This window comes from Mycena indigotica (genome assembly GCF_014461135.1).
Source record: "Mycena indigotica strain 171206Taipei chromosome Unknown Mind.scaff0005, whole genome shotgun sequence".
In the NCBI taxonomy this organism is placed as follows: Eukaryota; Fungi; Basidiomycota; class Agaricomycetes; order Agaricales; family Mycenaceae; genus Mycena; species Mycena indigotica.
The window spans coordinates 4,100,256-4,121,760 of record NW_023503004.1 but is presented as its reverse complement, the minus strand read 5'-3'; the positions used below and the strand labels follow the sequence as shown (position 1 = coordinate 4,121,760).

The following is a 21,505-nucleotide window of genomic DNA, read 5'->3' as shown; positions in this document are numbered from 1 at the left end:
CCTTGACGGGGTCCATTTCGACGTGGTTGTGGGAGATGATGACTCCGAGGTACTCGATTGACGATTTTTCAAGTCGCACTTCTCCGCTCGGAGGTACAACTTGTGCTCTCGGAGTCGCCGCAAGACCTCCTGAACAATCTGCCGGTGTTTCCGGAGGTCGGAATGGGCGATCAAGATGTCGTCAAGGTAGATCATGACGTCTCCGGAAAGGATGAGGTCCTGAAAAATGTCATTCATCATCGTTTGGAACGTCAGCGGGAGAGTTTGTCAGGCCGAAATACATCACCAAGGGCTCGAACAGGCCTCGGTTAGTCCGGAAAGCCGCTTTCCACTCGTCACCTTCCTTGATCCGGACGTTGTTGAAGCCCCAACGGACGTCGAGTTTGGTGAAGTAACGAGCGCCTTTGAGCCGGTTGATGAGGTCGTTGATCAGCGGAAGGGGGTACCGGTTTTTGACAGTCATCGCATTGAGAGCACGGTAGTCCTGGACGAGCGGAGTCCGCCGTCCTTCTTCTTGACGAAGAAGACCGGAGACGCCATCGGAGACTTGGAGGGGCGAATCCGGCCCGTTGAAAGCCCTTCCTTGATGAACGCGTCGAGCTCGCGTTGCTCGAGGGGCGAGATGGGGTACACCTTGCAGTTGGTGGGCTTAGCGTCGGGGGACGAGTTCAATGGCGTGGTCCCAGGCTCTCCGCTCCGGTAGCGTGTCGAAGGACTCCTTGTTGAAGACGTCCTGGAACTCCTTAGCCCAGTCCGGGATCTCGGAGGGCGGAGGGGCGGAGTTCCTGGCGAAGGCTTCGGCCAGGCGTTGCGAGACAGTACTGCCAGCGCGTATCTCCTCCGAGGGGCGGAACGAGGTGTAGAAGATGCGGTCACCATCTTCAAGCTGACCATCGTCATCGTCGTCGTCGCCGGAGTCCGGCGTCAGATCAGGCAGGCCGGAGTCGTCACCGGAGACGGAATCGTCTCCGTCATCAGACCCAGAAAGGTCCATGGCGCAGACCGAGGGGAACGGGCCGGAGCGGAGACGCTTCTGAAGCGACCGGAGTCGCCGCAACTCGGTCCGTTCGACGCGCTCTTCCTCACGGCAGGTCGAGCAATTGCGGGGGGCACCGTGTCATCTTGACCTCCTTGGTTTCCGACGTGATTCCGTTGTTGATCAGGGGGTCAAGTCCGTGGCGGAACTTGGTCACCTTGACCAACGCGTCTTCGAATCCGGCGAGGTCCATCAGGTCCTCGAAGTCGTCAGTGTACTGGTAGACATCCTTTGTACCCATGTGATAGGCGGAAGTCTCCAGTTTGGAGAGAGCGTGATCTTGCTCGTTCTCCTCGACGAACCGGAGTCGAAACTCGGAAACGAACAAGCCCCAGGACGGAAACGGAAACGGGGCTTTGCTTCCGTGGCGCTCCGCCCATTGCTGAGCGGGTCCTTCTGCCATGAACGACATGGCATAGCGGACGGCCTTTTCCTCGCTCGCCTCTCCGTTGACCACGAAGGCCTCAGGGGCAAGGCGGGCATAGGTGCGGACCGCGTAGAGGAACGCGCGGCCGCGTTTCCGGTCGCCGTTGAAGTTGAACGGGGGGTTTGGTCGCAAGACCAATTTTGAGGCGAGGTTGATGTCGCCAAAGAGGGCTTTGGAATCGCCCTGGACCGGAGTCGGAGTCGGAATCGACGTCTCCGGCGATGGTATTTGGGGTCCGCCAGCATTATTAGCGGCGGCAGCGGCAGCGGAAGCCTGGTTGGTGAGTAAAGCAAGGGCCTCAGTTAGGCTATCGATTTTCGCCTCGAGTGAGTCCAGCCGGTCGTCTGCGGTGGGAGTGACTCCGGACGGCATGACGGGTGCGGGGACTACAGGAGTGGAGGAGGAGGGGACAAGTGGCAGAGGCGGTGACGAGGGCGGAACGGACTCGTACTCCGAGCCTGAGTCAGCGCCCGAACCTGGCAATCTTGTCCGGTTGATCCCGTAGAGAGTTTCTTCTGCTGTAAGGGCAACCCCGGAGGCCTGAGATCAAGGCCTAGCAGGGAAGGATCCAAAGCGTGAACATTGGTAAGCAAATACAAATGAAGCTGACCTAGCAGGGGAGGATCCAAAGAGAAGAAACTCTAAGGGTCCGCCTGCTAGGGAGCTGACTATATACTGCTTGTCCGTAGCTGCCGCTGTCGGTCACAGAAGGCTTGGGCAGCGTCGCAGGCAAGGTCCCAGGGCGACCGTTGGGAGGGCGTTGACGGATCGGTGATTGTGCGCGCGAGATGGAGGGCCGGACCGGAGATGGAACCGGAATCGGACCGGAATCGGAGACGTCTCTGAGGGGCCGAAAGGGGGGTTCCCCTGACAGTATGTCATACCCTGTAATTCTCTAGATGTCAGCAGCCCCTAATGATCACCTGATGATTTCTGCACAAGCATTCCCTGCATTGCAGTGGATCCTAGTTATATTATTATTTTCTATAGATTGTCTAAATATTCATGATGTCAGCTGAAGTGTTGTTCACTATAATATCTCACGTCTCTGAATCCTACAACAGGAACACTGACTTGTAACACTGACTCGGGGGGCAATGGTTCAATGGTCATTGACTAGTACTACTAAGCTGCTAATCATAATGGTAGCTCATTTATCAGGGTTTTGTTTTGCTTCATATATGTTTTAGCCAGATTCTTCTGAGCACTAAGTGTCTTAGGATGCTGCACACCTAGAATTTTGGTCATCTGTTCTACTACCTCCAATTGCAGGACTTGTGCATCTAAGTACCTGCCCTGCTCCCTATATGTTTTAGCCAGATTATGCTTTACACCAAGTGTTTTGGGATGCTGCAGACCCAGAACTCTGATCATCTGTTCTACTACCTTTAACTCCAAGACTTCTTCTGCCTCCAAGTATCTTCTCTGCTTTCTATATGTTATAGCCAAATTCTGCCATGCACAAAGTGTCTTGGGATGCTGATGACCTAGAATTCTGGTCATCTGTTCCACTACCTCCAATTCCAGTAGTTCTGCCTCCAAGTGTTTGCCTTGCTTTCTGTATGTCTCAGCAAGATTTCCCTTAGTGCTTACTGTGTCTGGATGCTCTGGGCCTAGATATCTTTTTTGTTGTTCCACTACTAGCTCTTCTAAATCCTGTGCCTCAGAGTATTTTCCCAGTACTGTATATATGACAGCTAGCTGTCCTTTGGCACTTAGTGTATCTAGATGATCACAACCTTGAACTCTGGCAGACTCTTCCACTACTTGCTTGTTTAACTGTTCTGCTTCACAATATCTACCCTGGGCAAAATATAACTCTGCCAGGTTTAACTTAGCACTAAGTGTATCCGGATGCTCAGGACCCAGAACTCTGGTTGACTGTTCCACAACTTGGTTCTGGAAAGACTGTGCCTCTGAATATTTGCCTAGCTCTATATATGTAACAGCCAGATTTCCTCTGCTGCGGATTGTATCTGAATGTTCAGGACCCAGAACTCTGGTTGACTGTTCCATAACTTGGTTTTGTAAACATTGTGCCTCTGAATACTTTCCTAGCTCAGTATATGTAGCAGCCAGATTTCCTCTGCTGCTAATTGTACCTGGATGCTCAGGACCCAGAACTCTAGTTGTTTGTTCCACTACTAGCTCCTCTAAATCCTGTGCCTCAGAGTATCTGCCCTTCTTTGTATATATGACAGCCAGGTTTGCTTTGGCACTCAGTGTTTTTGGATGCTCAGAGCCCTGAACCCTGGTTCTGTGTTTCACTATTTTCTCCTCTAAATCCTGGGCTTCAGAGTACTTGGTCTGCTTTGAATATGTCACAGCTAGATTTGCTTGAGAATCGAGTATATGTGGATTATCTATGTTCAGAACTCTGATTCTTTGTTCTAAGACTTCCTTTCCTAAACTTTCTGCTAAAGTGTATTCACCCAGGACTATATATGTTGCAGCCAAGGATGCTTTGGAATCAAGGGTATCTTTATGCTCTGAGCCCAGAGCTTTGATCCTCAGGTCCACTACCTGCTCTAGTAACCTCTGTGCTTTTGGGGATTCTCCATGTTCATTATATGTTTTAGCTAACTGTGCTTGGGCACCAATTGTGCCCAGATCTTCAAAGCCCAGAGTATTCTGAAATTGTATGATGACATCCTCTTCAAGGCCTTGGGCTTCAGAATACCTGCCTTGATAGGTGTAGGCAATAGCTACATCTAACTTGGCTCTGAGTGTCTCTAGATGTTCTGGCCCAAGTCTTATTTCACAAAATTTCTGAATGCTCTCAGCCAGTTCACTAGCTTCTTGATAGTTTCCTCCAATGATGAGCAAGTCTCTGAACTTGGCTTTAAATTTCAGAGGAACCCTTCCCATTTTATTGATCCCAATTTTGCTGATATGCAAAGTGATCTCTTCTTTTATATTTTTACTACACATAGCAGACATGCCAAGCAGAGCTGCAACTAGCTCTTCTGTTTCTCTCTGATTCTGTACTTTTGACCAGATCCATTCATGAACCAAAGGATGAATTAGATATCCATCATCCCTCTCATTTATAAGAGAATATTCTTGTATGTCACTGACTAATTTTTCAAAGGCTATGCTGTCCCATACCCCCTCTGCAGTTTGAAAGCAGGACAAGAAACTGAGAGCAACTTTTAGTTCCTTTCTTTTTGGTTCAAGAATTTCACTGGAGTGGCCAAACACACTCATTCTCTGGAGAAAATTGCAAAAATAACAGATTCTGTTTGGTTTGTGAGACTCGACTTTGTATTCTGCAGCCCTTTGAAAGATTTCCGGGGTGATTCTGCAATAATGCATACCAGAACAGATCTGCAGAAATTTCTGGGCATGGGGAGATAGCTGATCAAAACTTATTTTCCATACAGTCCCTACTGTATACTTGTAGGTTGTGTCCTTTGGTAGTTGATCCCATAGTTCTGACTTCTTCTTCTGATAGATGTGCAGATACTGTATAGGATCCCTTCGTAATGCATTATTGCGTCTGATATAGGCTGCAGCATGCACAATTGCAAGAGGAAATAACTTGAGCTCCTAGGCAATATTGGCTTTGGAGAAAGACAACAACTCCTACTCACCTTAACAATTTCATGTACTGCTGACATATTATCAATCTTTGTTTTGGATATGTCAAGCAGTAGCTGTGCAGCATCATCTAATGGCAAGTCTGTGATTTCAATATTTTTGCCTGCAGGTCCTGTGAGAGTTGAAAGATATGGATTGTAAGAGGTGATCCGAATATTTCCATGAGTGCAGGCTGGAATGGCAGCTTGAATATCAGCACTATTAGCAGCATTATCAAAGACTATAATCCACTCATGTGGGTGCGCCTTGAGCCAGATCTTTGCATCATCTACTGTTTTTCCAAAAGTTTTGACCTTTGCAATCTCCAAATAACTAGTCTGAATAGTGCTTTCACTGGTTGCATCAATGAAAAACTGGTCCCTAAACCTAAATAACAATGAATTATAACTGATTATTTACAAATTGACAAACTTCCCTTTTTCCTGAGTTTGCAATGTATGATAGGACGCACTCTGTTTTTCCCACCCCACCAGGACCATGTAAGAGGGCAATTTTTTGCTGCCTCTGGCCTGTCAACTGAGAGTTTGGTGATTCAGGTCCAAAGTAATCACATTGTTCTTCAAGTATATCCCTGCGTCCTATAAAGAATGGCGAGGGAGAAGGGCATCCAAAATAAGGTTCATCTGTCAAACAGTCATTTATAGCCAGACATTTACTCCACTCTTCTTACTCATTTGCTGTCTGCACAATGTGAGAGAGCAACCAATGGTATGAAACTAGGCTTACATGGGCAATGTTCCACTGGCATGTAAGACAGCATCCCCCTGTATAATTGTGAGGCCCATCCCCGTTCCCCCGGGTCCTCCCTGTGTGTTGCCAGACCCGCCATTGCCCCCAGTTCCACCTAAAGGTGTGGTAAGCTGCTGTGCTCAGCTGGCAGTTGCTGCTGATCCATACCACTATAAGAATGGTGATGATGATGTGTAGCCATGTATGGACTGCGTGCCAGTGAACCGCCTCGCTAGATGGTGGTGCAGAGGAAAGGCCCCGGCCCGAAAGGGAGACAAGCATGGCAACAACGTGGAAGCAGCGTGTATACCCTGATGGCCACGAGGCGCGGAGTCACCGATCCTCCGTGCAAGCCGTGTGAGCCGTGTGAGCCGTCACACATCTTCTATGTGACTTGGACGAGGTGATAAGTACTCTATCACAACGCCCTTGGCTGCCAGGACTGCGCCACCTGCACGGTTGCGAACCGCCACGGCCCTCTCCTGCGCTGAAGCATTCCCGTGCGCCGCCGGCCGGTTCGACGCGGGCCGGAGCCTCAGCGGCTTAATCATTCAAGTCAGGGGTGCCAGTGCATTGTTTTTATGCAACTTGCATAAAACTTCCGTAATAACTCGGAGCCTGATATATGCGACGGCCACCAGGACAGTGCATCGCCCCAGGTGCGACCTCTCCACCAAGCATCTCCTCGTGGACACAAGCTTACCTTTTTTTTTGTTTCCTGACAAGCCGTGAAAAAAGAATTGCCTGCCAGCCAGCGGCCAGCCAGACACGATGCTTGACCAAGTTGGCGATGACACGATGATTGAGGTTACAGGCTGCAGCACTGGCAGACGTGATAGTGTACAGCCGTACGCACTCAGGCTCTCGCTGCGCTGCGGATCGCAGGTGGCCGTTCGACGCCGGCCGGAGCGGCATCCCGGATAGTAGTGGTCCCTAAATGTTTTGCTTTTCAAAGGAACACGAAAAGCGCACAAGCAGAATGACGCTTGCAACCAACGCCGACCAAAAACACATTGCGTTATCAACATACTCCCACAGACGGCGTCCCAGTCGCCGCCGTAGGGCTTGGTTTTATAAAAATTTTGGCCTTAACAAACAGTTTGTAAAAAAATCTCCCCAAAACCCTGTTTATAAACCGGTTTTTAGGTTTTATAAACACTTCAGGCTCAGCAGCCCAACTATGCCTCGCGCCATATAATTTTCATATATTTATCAAGGTGAAATACTACTAATAGTGGTCCCAGGTGAGGCCTAGAAGTTTCCCTTCAATATCTACTATCTCAGCGAAATTTTATAGTGTAGGATACTTTTGATAGCAGAGATGTCACACTTTGGCTGACTGTCACACTAGTGTCACATTGTTTATAAACACCCTCTTCCCAGAATGCCTGTTTATAAACAGATAAAACAGGGGTGTTTATAAACCGGTTTACAAACATCCCTATATAAACCAAGCCCTACGCCGCCGCCACAGGCCGTTCGACGCCGGCCGTCGCGGCTTAGCTCATCCGTCGCAGTCATTAAAACACTGACATTGTTCCTTTTCGTAGCCCTTCCTGGATGAACAACAGCCGAAACAAAGTCCATTAAATCACCGCGAAACCTCCTTTTACACCATACAGGTGTGTGTTACAATAACTAGTACTTCAGATGCATAAACAGACACGAAAGCAAGATGGAAAACGCCTCCTTCTCACCCTACTTACAGCGCGACGCCGACCTTGGCCCGCGAGTCCTGGTGGTGATGTACTAGCGTACTAGCGCTATTCACAAAGAGGACACGTGCAGCCGTGTGGAATGGCGCATTCGACCTGCCGTCGGCCGTTCGACGCCGGCCGAGGTCGCTTTGGGACTTCATAAAACAATCTTTTTAGTAAGTAACCACCAGACCAAAGTCCATTATATCACCCCGAAACCTACTTTTACACCATACAGGTGCGGGCTACAATAAGTTCATATGCATAAAAACACGAAAGCAAGATGCACAGCTCCTCCTCCCACCCTACAACGCGACCGTGACGGCGTCCTTGTCCGCGCCGCCGCCGACCTTGGCGCGCGAGTCCTGGTGGCGGAGGGACCACGTGCCGGTGCCGGTGTCGGTGCCGATGCCGCCGGCGGAGGACGCGGAGTCGTGCGTCGCGCCGAGGACGATCGTGTCGCGCCGGGCCGAGTGGCCGGTGCGCGCGCTGCCGCTGCCGCTGCCCGTGTGCGCGAACACGGGGATCGTGACGAGGTGGCCCTCCGCGGGCGCGGCGCCGCGCTCGAGCAGGCTCCGCAGCGTCTCGCGCTCGAGCAGGAGGTCGAGCATCGTCTGCGGTGCCGTCAGCCGTCGTGATGAGGTAAGCAGACGACGCACGTGGGTGTAGATGCGCCCGATCGGGAGCGCGAATATGCCGAGCATCTGCGTGCCGGTCGCGAAGCGGAAGCTGAAGAGCGTGCCGAGCGCGAATACGGCGGTGAACGTGCCGCTCTGGATCGCGGTGCGGATCAGGCGGTCGAGCACGCGGTCCGTGCGGCCGAGGTGCGTCTTGGAGCGCGTGAGCGTGCGGGAGAGCACGCCGGCGATGACGACGTCGAGCGCGGCCTGGATCGCGAGGTTCGCGGTCACGATCGGCTTCAGCGCGCGGAGCTTCGCGAGCGTGTGCGCGATCCACGCGCCCGCGGCCGCGGCGAGCCCCGTCCCGCACCCGGCGAGCCCGCCGAGCAGCAGCACGACGCACAGCCAGCGGTTGCCCGTGAAGCGGTAGATGCGGTACAGCTGGAACGTCTGGTTCGTCAGCGCCAGCACCGCCGTGCCCATCGCGGTGAACGGGTACGGCCAGAGCGCGACTGGGGGGAAGGATCAGAGAGAGATGGGAGGGGAGAAGAGGCACACGTTTGGCAACCTCAGGGTTGTTAAAATTCCTTTCCCTTCTCGTCAGCGCACGTAAACCATCGCAATGTCCACTCACTCGACCATGTACATCCACGCCATGTACACCACCGCCGCCGCCTGGCTGCCGTTCAGCACGAACAGCGCCGCGACGAGCAGCCTGATCCACGGCGGGTCGGGGAAGCCTGCCGTCCGTCAGCTGCAAACAGGGAAAGGGACGGCCACGCACGCGCGATCCAGTAGCGCCAGAACTGCGACATGTTCACGCCGAACATGTACGTGTTGACTGGCCCGCTATTCAGCCTTGCACACACAGCGAGGGACGGCGGACGCACATACGACCGCCAGCAGCACCCATCCTGGCCCGCCGTCAGCGCGGGCGCTGGGGGAGGCGGGCGCAGCACGCACCTATCGTGTCGTCATACTCGCCCATCGTCGCGGGCGCGGGGCATACAAGCAGAACGCGGGTGTGAGGGCAGAGCGGAGGGGAGGGGATGTTTTTTGTGGCTTTTCCTTCCGCGGCGGCGGGGCGTGTGCATATATACTTCCAGGACGGCGAGGTTGGGTAATGCCCTCGCTAAGCGCCTTCGTCCGATGCGGTTTCGGGCAGGCGTGGGAGCGCGCCACTCACCTCTTCACCTAGCGAGTGCCCGACGGCGACGGCGCGCCGACCGCTGTACGCACAGCCGCACCCCGGGCCCTGCGCGTGCCCAGAGAGCCAGGCTCGCGAGGGCACCAGACGGGGCGGCAGGGCGGGTGCATGCGTTGGCGGGCGCACGTGAATGTGTGATTGGTCGTTTGACGGTCGCCGTCGCCGTCGCCGTCGCGGGGGTGTCACGGAAGCGGGACGCACGCGTGCCCCGTTTGGCTAGGCGCCATATGCAGCTGCCGGCGTCGCTTACAGCCCCAGCGAGCAGAGCCACGCCCCGTAGCCGTTGTGCGCGCCGTCGCGACGAGTGGCGGTACTCGTGCGAGACGCACAGCGCCGCATTCACGCGTCAGCCAAGGGCCACGGTGGAGAAGAGCCTAAGAGGCAGCGTGCGGTGCCGTCAGCGGCGGCCTAGACCGTCGACAGTTTACGCCATCGATCTCCGCCACGGCAACGCAATATCCTGTGTTGCACCTTGCCGCGGCGTGGGCACATGCGGTCCGTCTGTCAGGCACGTCATACACTCCGCGAGTGTGGGCAGCACAAGACGCATATGTAGAGGGGTCGGGCGGTCTGCGGTCTCCGCGTACTAGTAGTCGTTCCCCGGGCGGTCGTGCCGATGGCCCACCGCTCTTTGCTTGCGCCGCTCCCGCGCGCATATGCATAGCAACGGGTGTCTCCGCCGCCCGCCACCGGCCGCGGCGGATCGAAGATTCGCGCAACGAAAGAAGAGAAGCCAAGATCGACGCTCGCGAGCCATGGCCCATCACGGAAGCAGATACATAGCGTCACGCACAGCGCGTGCCTGGTGGCCAAAAAAAGGCATTGAACCAAGCGTCGATGCGATGTACGTCCAAAGCAAGCCCAAAGCACCGACATCTCCTTTGTGCGGTGCACCATCTTCCTGCGCCGCACAGACTCGGACCCGGGCCGCGCTTCGACCCCCGTATCGAAAAGGTATAAAACGACTCAAAAACGCCATCTCCTCCCAAGTCCCCAGCAATCCAAACCCAGCCCAATTCCGAACAACCCATGCCCGCCCGCCGCCGCCGCTACTCCTGCATCCACGCCGTCCCCGAGCCCGCCCCGCGCACGCGCGCCACCCGGCCAAAGCCACTCCTCTCCGAAGCCGAGCGTATCGCCGCGAAGGCGAAACGCGCGCAGAACAAGGTCCTCCGCGAGGCGCGCAAGCTCTGGGAGGCGGCATTGCCCGACGCATGGACCGAGCCGGGCAGCTCGCGGAGCGCGCCGTTCCGCCACCCGCGGGGCACACACGTGAGTTGCCACCTGCACCATCTCGAGCAAGAGACTGAATGACATGCAAGGTGATGTACCGCAGCGACGCGAAGAAGGCCTTCGGGCTGACGGAGCGCGAGATCCTGACGCTCCCACACGAGACGATCCCGTGCGCGTGGGCGGTCAAGACCTACTTCGCGCTCCGGGACATCCGCGCGCTGCACCACCGCAAGGTCCAGGCGGACGCACATGCCCAGCCACAGCAGGACATGCGGCTTGTCTATGTGAGGGTGCTCGAAAGAACGGGGACGCGCGACTGGCAGACGCAGAAGAACTACGACGTGCTGGGGGAGATGACGCTTTTCGAATACGACCGGAGGTATTCACCGGAGGGGGTCGCAAAGAGGAAGCGGGAGGATGCGGAGAGGAAGGCAGTCGACGCATGAACTTGAGAAGAGTTAGCAGTAGTAGAAAGGGAAGAGGAACACACACCGAATCAAACCATATCCTCCACCTTTGCTCTGGCGGCAGGCATCCCGTGTCTCTCCTTCCGATTGTACCCCCAGACCCCGCGCAGAGCCGCCCCCAACCGCCCGCGCACGAAGACGAGCGCTACCGCCAGCGCAAGCAGCGCCACGCACACCGCAGGGAGCGCCGGGACCGACGCGACATAGTCCACCCACGAGCCCACAAAGCACGGGCTGTTCGTCGGCGCGTCGAGCTCGATTCGCATGATCTTCACAGAGGAAAGGTAAGCAAGGGAAAATGGCAGAGAGAGGCAGATTGTACGCGCCATAAGTACATGGCTGGCCAACACGAAGCTGTCACCCCTCGCAGCTGGCACTGGCACCGACACTGGCATGCATGTGCGATGCACCCTTTGTGGCAGTTGGCATCGAGGTCCGACCTTCGAGCAGATGGCCGTTGATGACAGGATTGCAAGACGTGACTCAGCCGTATGACTCATCGCAGGTCACGGTCACACCCCCGTTTTCTTTTCCCGTGTGCCATGACGGACATCCTCCAAAATCCAGCAAGGCCGCCGAGATCCGTCGTCACACTCCCCTTGCCACTCCCTCCGCCCAGCGTCGAGCGCCAGATGCCCGCGCCTTGCCCGATAATCTTGCTCCCACCCGAGGTCCTGGGCGAGATCTTCATGCTCTGCCTCCCAACGACGCACAACGCCGTCTTGAGCGGAGATGCTGCGCCCCTGCTGCTGGGGCGGGTCTGCGGGACCTGGCGCGCAACCGCATGGGCACTGCCCGCGCTGTGGACGAGCCTCCACGTGGCAGTCGAGCACGTGCGCACGCGGCGCGGGGCAGACACGGCCGTCGAAGACTGGCTCCGGCGCGCGAGGCAGCTGCCGCTGGCGCTATCGGTGGTGTACGACGCGGATGCCCGCGCGGGCCAGCAAAGCAGGGAGATCAACAAGAGCTTCATCGCGTGGCTGCTGCGGCTGTGCGCGGGCGGGCTGGCCATGCTGCAGATCGTCGAGCCTAAGACGGGCGCCCCGCTGCTTGCCAACACGCCCGGTCTTGAACTCATCGGGAACCTGCGTGTGCTCCGCCTCAAGAGCGGCACTATCCGTTGGCCGCCGCTGGCGCACTACACTGATCTCTGGGGCTTGCCTCACGTCACCGCCCTCGCGCTTGACCTGCAGCGCGAATCCTCGCGTGGAGAGCGGGACTTTGGGCCGCAGCTCCTCAACCTGCCACTGCGATGGGGACAACTCACGTGCCTTGCGCTCCGCGACGAAGTGCAGCTCAGCGTCATCGCCGCGCTCCTCCGGCGCATGCCGCAGCTCCGCCGTCTGGTCTTCCACCGAGACTTTTTCGAGGCGGCGGGTGCGGTCCCGTGGCCCGACGAGCGGCTCACGCACACAGCGCTCGAGGCGCTCATTGTGCTCGGCTGGAAGCGGACCTCTGGCCGCGACGTCGCAGACTTCTTCAACGACGCAGTTTCCCTGCCCAACCTGCGCCGGCTGCGCCTGTCCGCCACGCAGACCGACGACATCATGCTGCCGGCCGGCATCGGCGCGCTTTTCCCGCGCCTCGCGCGTCTGTCCCTCGCCGCCGACTCGTTCTCGCCGGACGCGCTGCGTGCCGCGCTGGCCGACGCCGACTTGCGCACCCTCGTGGCGCTCGTCATCCGGTACGACCTCGGCCCGTGGCGCTGGACCATGCCGCGGCTGCTCGCGCTGCTCGCCGTGCCGGGCCGGATGCCGCTCCTGGCGGACCTGTGGCTGGACGCGACCAGCCTGCCCGGCGACGTCGCACCCCTGCTCGCGCGCATCCTGTCCGCCCGCGCCGGCGTCCTCCGCGCCATCCACGTCCGCCAGACAGTCGGCATGCTGACGGAGGAGTGGGACTTGTGGGCGGCCGCCGGGCCGGGGCTCAGCCCGGGTGTGGAGCTTCATGAGGTGTGGACCGAGGACGAGCCGCTCCTGTTCGGCCCGCTCGGTCAATACCGGAGTGGGTCCCCGGAGGAGGAGCCCGACGCCAGCCCATGGGATGGATTGAAGGAGGTTGGGATGGAATGGATGCATGTTTGACTTCAATTGAGGTCCCCAGTATTGTGAGGCATTATAATTTATCATGCTTAAGTTTTCAACAGCTTTGTACTCAATAAATCATTCCCCTCTGTGTCAGTGCTCCAAGTCAGGTCCTGCTGGGGATATATATATATGCGCTCCAGCCGACACCAGTGAATATATATACTATGCATGATATAATATAAAGATAATAATGTGAAATATATGATATATGATAATCAATCATAAGATAATATATATATAATATTATACAAACTTTTTTAGTATTTTTAACCTTGACTGTCAGCATAGGGTCAGGTGAAGACAGCTTATCTGCCTATACTTGCATTTTTAGATAAAATCTTCTATAATGTCACACTGTAAGGGCAACCCTGGAGACTCCGACGAAAGCCTAGCAGGGGAGGATCCAAAGCGTGAATAAAAGCTACGGAAATACATGGAGGGACCGACCTAGCAGGGGAGGATCCAAAGAGAAGAAACTCTAAGGGTCCACCTGCTAGGGCGCCAACTATATACTGGTCGTCCGTAACTGCCGACGTAGAGCGCAGAAGGCCTGAGCGGTGTTGCAGGCACTGTCCCAAGGTGATCGTTGGGAGGGTCTTGATAAATCAGTGATTGTGTAGGCAAAGGAGGCCATGGACGATGGTCGGGATGAGTTGGATGTGCCTCGGATGCACTTGGACGGTCCGAAGGAGGCCAAAGAGGGGGTTCCCCTGATACACACCCAGGCCTTTAAGCCAAATACAAGTCCATATCAGCACAAAAACGAGCCAAAAAACATGTGAATGTGAAACCCCTCTTGTGAAAAACAGCTGTCGTTTTTCTGTCCTGAGCCAAATGGCGGGTGCTGGCCCTGTCTGGCCATTCCATCTTCCATGGCAGCAACAACCCCCCAGCTTCCGTTCAAGCACCAACTGGCCTAAGGCTTCTCACAAGTGTCACGGATAAATACCTGTACTCTACCTGTGGGTAATTTAGGCTTTAAAACCAATATTTGCATTTGCAGCAACAGGTACCTGTACTCACGGATATGGGTACCTGCACAGGTTATCCATGGGTATTTGTCATACCCCAGACAATGCTTGACCTCCTGCTCAAGCATGAGACGCTGTGGACCTGCTCAAGCACTGTGCAGAGCTGGCGGAGGGCAGCCTCATCACAATCCCAGTCTTCACGCACACCGGCAGCAAGCGCACCAGCCAGTCGGCCTGGCACGACACGATGATGATGATGTCACGAGCGTCTTCGGCGCGATGCACAACTCCGCATCCTCCATTGGCGGCACCGGCACCGACACTGGTGCATGGTCTCTCCACCACCAGGACTCGCGCGCCAAGGTCGGCAGCAGCATAAACAAGGACACCATCACAGTCGCGTTGTAGGGTGGGGAGGAGGCGTTTTGGATCTTGCTTTCGTTGTTTATGTGTGTATACTAAAAGTAAGTACTACTAGGCGCTTCGGGTGACATAATGGACTGTGTGTTGGCTGCTTTGCATCCAGGGAGGGCCTCGAAGAGCATTAAGGTCCCAGTTTCAGCCGATGTGGCGGAAAAATTTAAGCTCTCGGCGAATAAGGACCTAAGCCGCTCCGGCCGGTGTCAAACGGCGATTGGCGGCGTGGACGTGGACGTGTGAGCTCTGAGGAACCCGTGCCAGTGCATTTTGCCTAGTACTCTTGTGTTAAAATACTAGAATACTTACAAAAGAAAACAGCTTGCCCAGAAAATATTTTGCATAGTATTCCCAGAGTATGGTAAACCAAAAGTCATATATGCATGTTCAAGATATATTATTTTATTGGTAACAAATGTAAATAATCCAAGGACTTGGGATAACTCATACAGTTCATATCAGGGACAATGCCAATTTACATTTTAGTAACTTGAACAGATGGAAAATAAAACTTCAAGAAAGTAGACTTGATTTGCAAGTAATTGGATCACATATCAAGTTCTCAGATAGGACATCAAAGCTAATATCAACAGACCATTTCATAACCATAATCTGTAGCAAATAAATATGGCAAATATGCCACAAAATATAAGACCAGATCTGTCAGGTCCAGCAGCAAAATGTACCCAATATATCAGAGATAAAAATGACTATTATATATATTTTAAGAGAGAAAAAAGAGAAATAATTGAGGTAATAATGATTTTTTTAAAAATATTGAGGCTTAAGTGAGATGCATCTATTATTAACAAAATAGCTAGTCTCAATATATTCTAGATTTTATGCCCTGATACAGAACTTGATTTCTCCTTGACCGGATTAAGTGTTCTTTTCTTGATTATCAATTAGAGCTGTTAAACGTTAGAATTATGTTATACTTTAGGAACAATCCTCAGCAGAAGCCCTGGTGTGATTCAATGCTTTGAAGGAATATTACTCTCAGTCAAAAATTAAGCTTAAGCTCCTGCCAGGATAATTTGGAATCTGAAAATACCCACATTTGCCAGTCTCAGACCCAATTGCTACTATAATGCTGTATATGTAGGACACTTTTTTATTTAATTTTAATCAGTTTGTGCTATGCCGCTTGTTGGCCCTACCTTGAATTTATGGATGTCAACAGCAAAAGGGGATGATGTGACGGAGATGTGACGAGTCAATTCAGAGTGGCTTGGCGACGATCCTGCCTTGGCTGCCGCTCATGTTGTTGGGAATGGCATCGCCGGCCGGCGCTTATTCAGCCCGGCCGCTCCGGACCTTCCCCGAGTTTCTGTCTGTTTCTACTTATTCATCTTGCTCACTATTGCTAGAAATTGCTAGAACAAATCTACCCACTATATAAACCAATGTAATAGCAGTAGTAAATTCATACTCTTCTTCTATCCCCTCTGCTCCTCTGCGCCTCTCTCTCCACCTCCATCCTCAACACATGTTCGGGGTGCCGTGCTGGACTCAGGCTCTGATTGTAAGACGCGTATGTGTAGTAATATTATTTACCAAAATACATACTTTTGAGAATTCGAGTCCCCATGCCATTTGGGCCGGGCCGGCGACTATGGAATTAACAGAAAAGGCCGATCAGTGATGATGATACATATCAACCGACCCTGAATTTTGCTTCCAGCATCCATGTGCTCCATTACCAGCCTCCCTCATGAGACTCTCGCGGAAGTCTTCGCATGGCACCTCCCTGCGTATCCCAACTGCCCGCCGCTGCTTGGCCCTGGCTCCCCCACCGAGCTCGCGCAAGTCTGCGGGCGGTGGCGCGCCGTCGCTCACAGCACACCCAGTCTATGGCGTGCCATCGAGCTCGACCTTGACCCCTGGCGCTCCAACACGGCGCCGCTGTCGCCCCTCGCCCAGGACACCATTCGCTGTGACGTGGCCCGCATGTGGCTCGCCCGGTCGGCGGCGCTCCCACTCTCCGTCGTGTTCCGCAGTGGGTATCGAGGCATCTTCACGATCAGTGGCCATGCGTTTGCCATTCTTCTTGAGCACTGTGCGCGATGGGAGTATGCACGTGTTCATGTGCCATGGGCTAAAGAAGATTCGGACTCAGACTCAGATGCGGACTCGACAGCCTCGGGCAGCTCGCAGGGCTCCGAGACCGATTCGGCCCGGGACCCGGACGGCTCGGACCCGAATACGGATGCGTATCCCGACTCAGTCTGGGGGATGCCACTGCTCCGCCAATTGCACATCGAGGCCTCCAGCGGGCCAGGGCTGATGAAGTTCGGCTTACTTGGCATCACCGCACCGCGCCTGGCCGCCCTGGGAGTATTGGGGGATGCACGGGCGGTGCTAGCGCTCCCTGCTGTTTTTAAACCCGCCACATGGGCACATCTTACTACAACTGAGCTCTACAACGTGCCCCTCTCCGCCGCGAGCGCGGTGCTGGCACAAACCACGTGCCTGGTGCAGTGCTGGCTGCACTTGACTGCGGAAGACGGCGACTGGGACCTGTCCTCCACCGTTGGCGCCGCGCCGCTCCCCTTTGCACTCCCCCTGCCGAACCTGGAAACACTCATCCTCGATACAATAAGCGTAGAGGTGAAGACTGCTGGCGGCCTCCTTCATGCAATCTCCGCACCCGCCCTGCGCTGCCTGGCCATCAAAGACTCGTTTGTCGGCATGTTCCCGGGGCCGCTCTCCACCGCCGAGCTTGTTGCGCTCCCCGACACAGTTTACCTCGCTGGCCTCGCGCAGCTTCTGGAGGGGTGGGGCTGTCATGACGCACTTGAGACGCTGGTCATTCTGCGCTGGAACCGGCCCACGCCCCTCCTCGCAGATGTCCGCACCGCGTTCCCACACATCCACCATATCGAGCTCCACACCGCATGGTGGTGGGGCGAGGACACCATTGCGTGGGTCCCCGCGGTGAACGACTTTGACCGCCGCGCCGTGGACGTCAGTTCCTGTCTCAGTGGAAATTTAGACGGGGTAAAAATAACATTTACAACCAGTGTAGAAAGAGTCTAAGTGAAACCTATACCTTCATACACCAAACATAACTAGTACTCACTGACATCGGTCTCGGCATCAACAATAGTAACTGCGCGCCATCGCCCCCGTAGTTCGTCTATCGCGGCTCCAGATGCCAAATCATGCTCCAGAAACTTACTATTTAACATGGGTAGGACAGAAATGCAAGACAGGCGTACCCCCGCCATCAATGAACTCTTTCCGCATGCCGAGCCGCGCCAGTCCGCCCCGCCACCAATACGTGAATGTCTCGCCGTCGACCAACATGTCTTCTAAGATGGGACACCGCTCGGCAAGTTTTTCGCAGACACCGCGCAGGCCGGCTGAGTTGGCGTTATTTCCTACCTGTAGCCGTCTTGGTGCAGACTCTGAGTCTTCACTAGTAGTATCGGAGGACCCGGTGTGCTCGCTGTGCTCGACTCGGAGCCAAGGTACCGGATCGGATTTGTCGAATTCGTACCTGAATAGCCAACGGAGGGCGATGTGATGAGTGTAAATGTTACAAAAACACTTAAACCACACTATTGATATTGATTTGAGTGTGTTTGGAGTGAAAACCATTTAAACTATTCATTTGTATTTAATTTATGTTTGCCCATGGTCACAAATCAAATGGGTGTTTAAATGTTTATTACCATTTGTAAATATTTACAAATGGAAAGGGTTGGAGCCCTAAAGATACATCTATCCAACCAGATGTGTTGACTCCCTCAAACCATTGTCCCCCCGACTCTCCGGGGTTTCCTAAGCACCTATCAGCTTCCACTCAGGCTGCCTGTTCAACTATATGCCTCATCAGCAAAACCGAATTTTTCTGGCGGATCTGGAGCATCTGGGTATTCTGGGTGGTCTCTCCCCAGATGCCCAGACAGCGGTCTGGCTCCAGATATTTCCAGATATCATCCCAGACATATTACTTATAGACAAGCTAATATTTGATCACAGAAAGGTATTGCAGAAGTGCTTGTATGTTATGCTAGAATCTGCCTATGTGGTAGTAGTACAAGCAGACTAAACAAACGAGCTCACTTTCATGGTCTCACTTCGCTGAATTTTGTTAAGTCCCGAAATCAGCACATGCATCGATGACACGATCGATCAGAATCTTGTCACAATCAAGATCCGATCGTGTCATCGAGCCATGAGAAAACACAGCCTCAAACCAGGGTTGCTTCCCTTCCCCCCACGATTTCCGCCCGCTCGTTGGAGCCTACACCTTATGCCCCCTTCTCCGAGTATGTCCACTTGTCCCCCTTCTCCTTGCTGACATCAGACATTGCAGCCCAATGGAGTAGCATGCCATCGCTACCCTTGTTAGCTGGTGAGTCCATGGCATCCGTTGCCGATGGGGTGGTCCGGGTATCCAGGAAGCTAGGTGCCGGTCCCCGGAGTCACGTGTCTGTTTCGAAACCGGGTCGACCCCCGGCAGATTTCAAAACTCACACGTGTTTTGAAACTGGTTTCGAAACTGTTTCGAAACACGTTCAACTCACAGCACCCTACCTTGCTGCAGCTACGCCACGATCCAGTTCGGCCATTACCACCTGCTGCTATCCAATGCGCGACCTCCATCCTGCTCGCCATTGGCAAGCCACTGTTTGCAAAGCTGATAGACACCATCGGGTGCGCAGAGGTGCATGGACACTCTACCGCTCTCTTCCCGCTCACTGAGACGATACCCAGTCCATCGCCATCGCACTGTGCTTCTAAACCCTACTGTTCCCCACCGCGAGCTTGGTCGATACTCCCGTCTGCTCCGCGGCTGAGTCCTGCGCCGCCACTCACATGTCAATAGGAGTAAGCAACACTTCACCAACTTAATTTCATTGGCCCTCCTGTGGCCGTTCAGGTATGATTCTTTTCTCTTTTCAATCCTCTTTCACTCATATCGGATTCCAGCCATATTTTGTTTGTTCAGAATGGGGACGGAAAGGGCGGGTGTAGGGGCGGCTTGACGGAATTTTGAGTGCAACCAATGTGCGACGGTCATGCCATGGGTGCCTGTTATATACCAGTTGTACTGTAGCATTTTATTCAGTTCGGCAGTCACGCGTCACACCGGCCTCAAAATGCCGAAATTTTTTCGGCGGTCACACCCCACAGCCCAGACGCCGAATTGCCTCGGCTGAGTTACCATTTTTGGGTGGCGCAGCCTGCCGTAATATGCCGAACATTTTCGGCGGTCACACTCGGAGCCGCCGGACGCCGAAAATTTCATTTCGGCGCCGATGTCACACCCAATTTGGGCGCCGAATTGAATAAAATACTACAGTATTGTTGTATAGCTATAGCCAATGATATGGATTTTTCACTGCTTTTATGATTGTCTGTCAATATCTGTAAGTGTCTGGGTGAATGGCTGGGGAGTGCTGTGGGCTTCTGGAGCTGTTCTAAATTTGGACTTAGCCTCTGGGCCTAGTCAGTGTCTGGGGATCTGGGAGATCTGGAAGGTCTATGTACAGATGGTACAGAAGCCTCCAGAAAAATTTGGTTTTGCTGATGCTGGGCCAGTATGTCTTCTGTTTAGACCAGTAGCTGCCCATAATTAAATCATGTTCAACACATCAACTGAAACATATCATTGCATCAATATACATCATGATTTTGAGTCTACAGCCCCTTCGAGCCACTTCTCAAATTTAGCCTCTCCAGTGCTGTTCAATTTTGACTATGAATACTTATGCTTTCCACAATTTTGCTATGCCAGGATATATTCTAAATATATTTGAATAAATATGATTATAATATGCCTCCTGCATGTTCACTGGCAGAATTATGAATATGAATATAGTTATATCTTGCCAAGGTTATATATATATTCATTATATATTTCATTGATGGCATCACCTATATGAACCCTTGATTAGCCTGTGTTTTTACTAGAAAGATACTCTAAAGGCTTTCTTTAGAGACTAGTCGAGTGACTCTGAACTCTACAAACCAATAGCCCTTCATCTCAGACAGTTGACTTATATCCCATTTCTGGTCACATGATCATGTAATGCATTGACTTAGAACAGTTGTTTTGACATACTGTAGTAATTAGACCATAAGTTCGCGTAATGCGTAATCAGGCCAAAAAAACATAGTGTTAAAATTCACCTAAAATCAAAAGAAAATTTTTCGGCCCTCTCGGGTATGAAAAAATTCAAAATTAATGAACTTATGGTCTAATTACTACAGTATGGCTGCTGGCCCACTATCTTACATGGTTATGACTCTATGTAGATATCGTCTTGTCAGGTTACAGGTATATACTCAATCTAGTCCTGTTGTTATTCACACAGTGCTGATATCGTCTTGTCAAACAATTGAAGGTATCGAAACTGGGTCTATACTGTAGAAACAGGCAGACTGGATGCAAGACTGGATGGACAAGGGAAGAAAGAAGCACTAAATTAACTGTATATAATATATGGTATACAAGTACTAGGCAATCAGAAACATTGAAACATCTAAATGTTGTTGTAAGAATTCCCTCTATGCGTGCTGCTTCGGCTCCTCCAGGTACTCTCGCACAATACTCAGCACCTTCGGGTCCACATCCCCCAGAATGTCAAGCACCTCGGCCCACAGGCTCTCCTGCGCGCGCTGCCCGCGCTCGCTGAGCACAAAGTCGCTCGACTCCTGCGGGCGGCCGCCGCCGATGTACTGCCCGCGGAGCGCGGCCGCGTCGCCGACGGCGGCCCAGACGAGGAAGCGCGCGCCCTCGTCCGCGGTGTACGCGACGAGGCGCTGCGCGCCGCGGATCAGCGCGCGCACCGGGAGCGGAAACTTGGCGAAGATGTCCGTGATGCACATCCCCGGGTGCACCGCGTTCACGACGACGCGCGGCACCGGCCCGGAGCCGGGGTCGGCCGGGAGGCGGGCCGCGAGCGCGCGCATGAAGAACACGTTGAGACCACAAAGGCCTCAGGGGCAAGCCGGGCGTAGGTTTTGACCGCGCTTCGACGACAGGGCGACCAGGTGCGC

The 21,505-nt window shown here is 53.7% G+C and overlaps 3 protein-coding genes across 3 annotated transcripts; 2 read left to right on the top strand and 1 right to left on the bottom strand.

Moving 5' to 3' along the window:
* Nucleotides 1-10,345: 10,345 nt before the first annotated feature.
* Nucleotides 10,346-10,995, top strand: MIND_00635300 (uncharacterized protein; the record flags this gene model as incomplete). Its single annotated transcript, XM_037363091.1, has 2 exons — nucleotides 10,346-10,588; nucleotides 10,639-10,995. The coding sequence occupies 2 exons, from the start codon at nucleotides 10,346-10,348 to the stop codon at nucleotides 10,993-10,995; spliced, it is 600 nt and encodes a 199-aa protein (XP_037221012.1).
* A 512-nt stretch (nucleotides 10,996-11,507) lies between these two features.
* On the top strand, nucleotides 11,508-13,100 carry MIND_00635200 (uncharacterized protein; the record flags this gene model as incomplete). Its single annotated transcript, XM_037363090.1, has 1 exon — nucleotides 11,508-13,100. The coding sequence occupies one exon, from the start codon at nucleotides 11,508-11,510 to the stop codon at nucleotides 13,098-13,100; it is 1,593 nt and encodes a 530-aa protein (XP_037221011.1).
* A 7,913-nt stretch (nucleotides 13,101-21,013) lies between these two features.
* Nucleotides 21,014-21,418, bottom strand: MIND_00635100 (Retinol dehydrogenase 12; the record flags this gene model as incomplete). Its single annotated transcript, XM_037363089.1, has 1 exon — nucleotides 21,014-21,418. The coding sequence occupies one exon, from the start codon at nucleotides 21,416-21,418 to the stop codon at nucleotides 21,014-21,016; it is 405 nt and encodes a 134-aa protein (XP_037221010.1).
* Nucleotides 21,419-21,505: the final 87 nt, after the last annotated feature.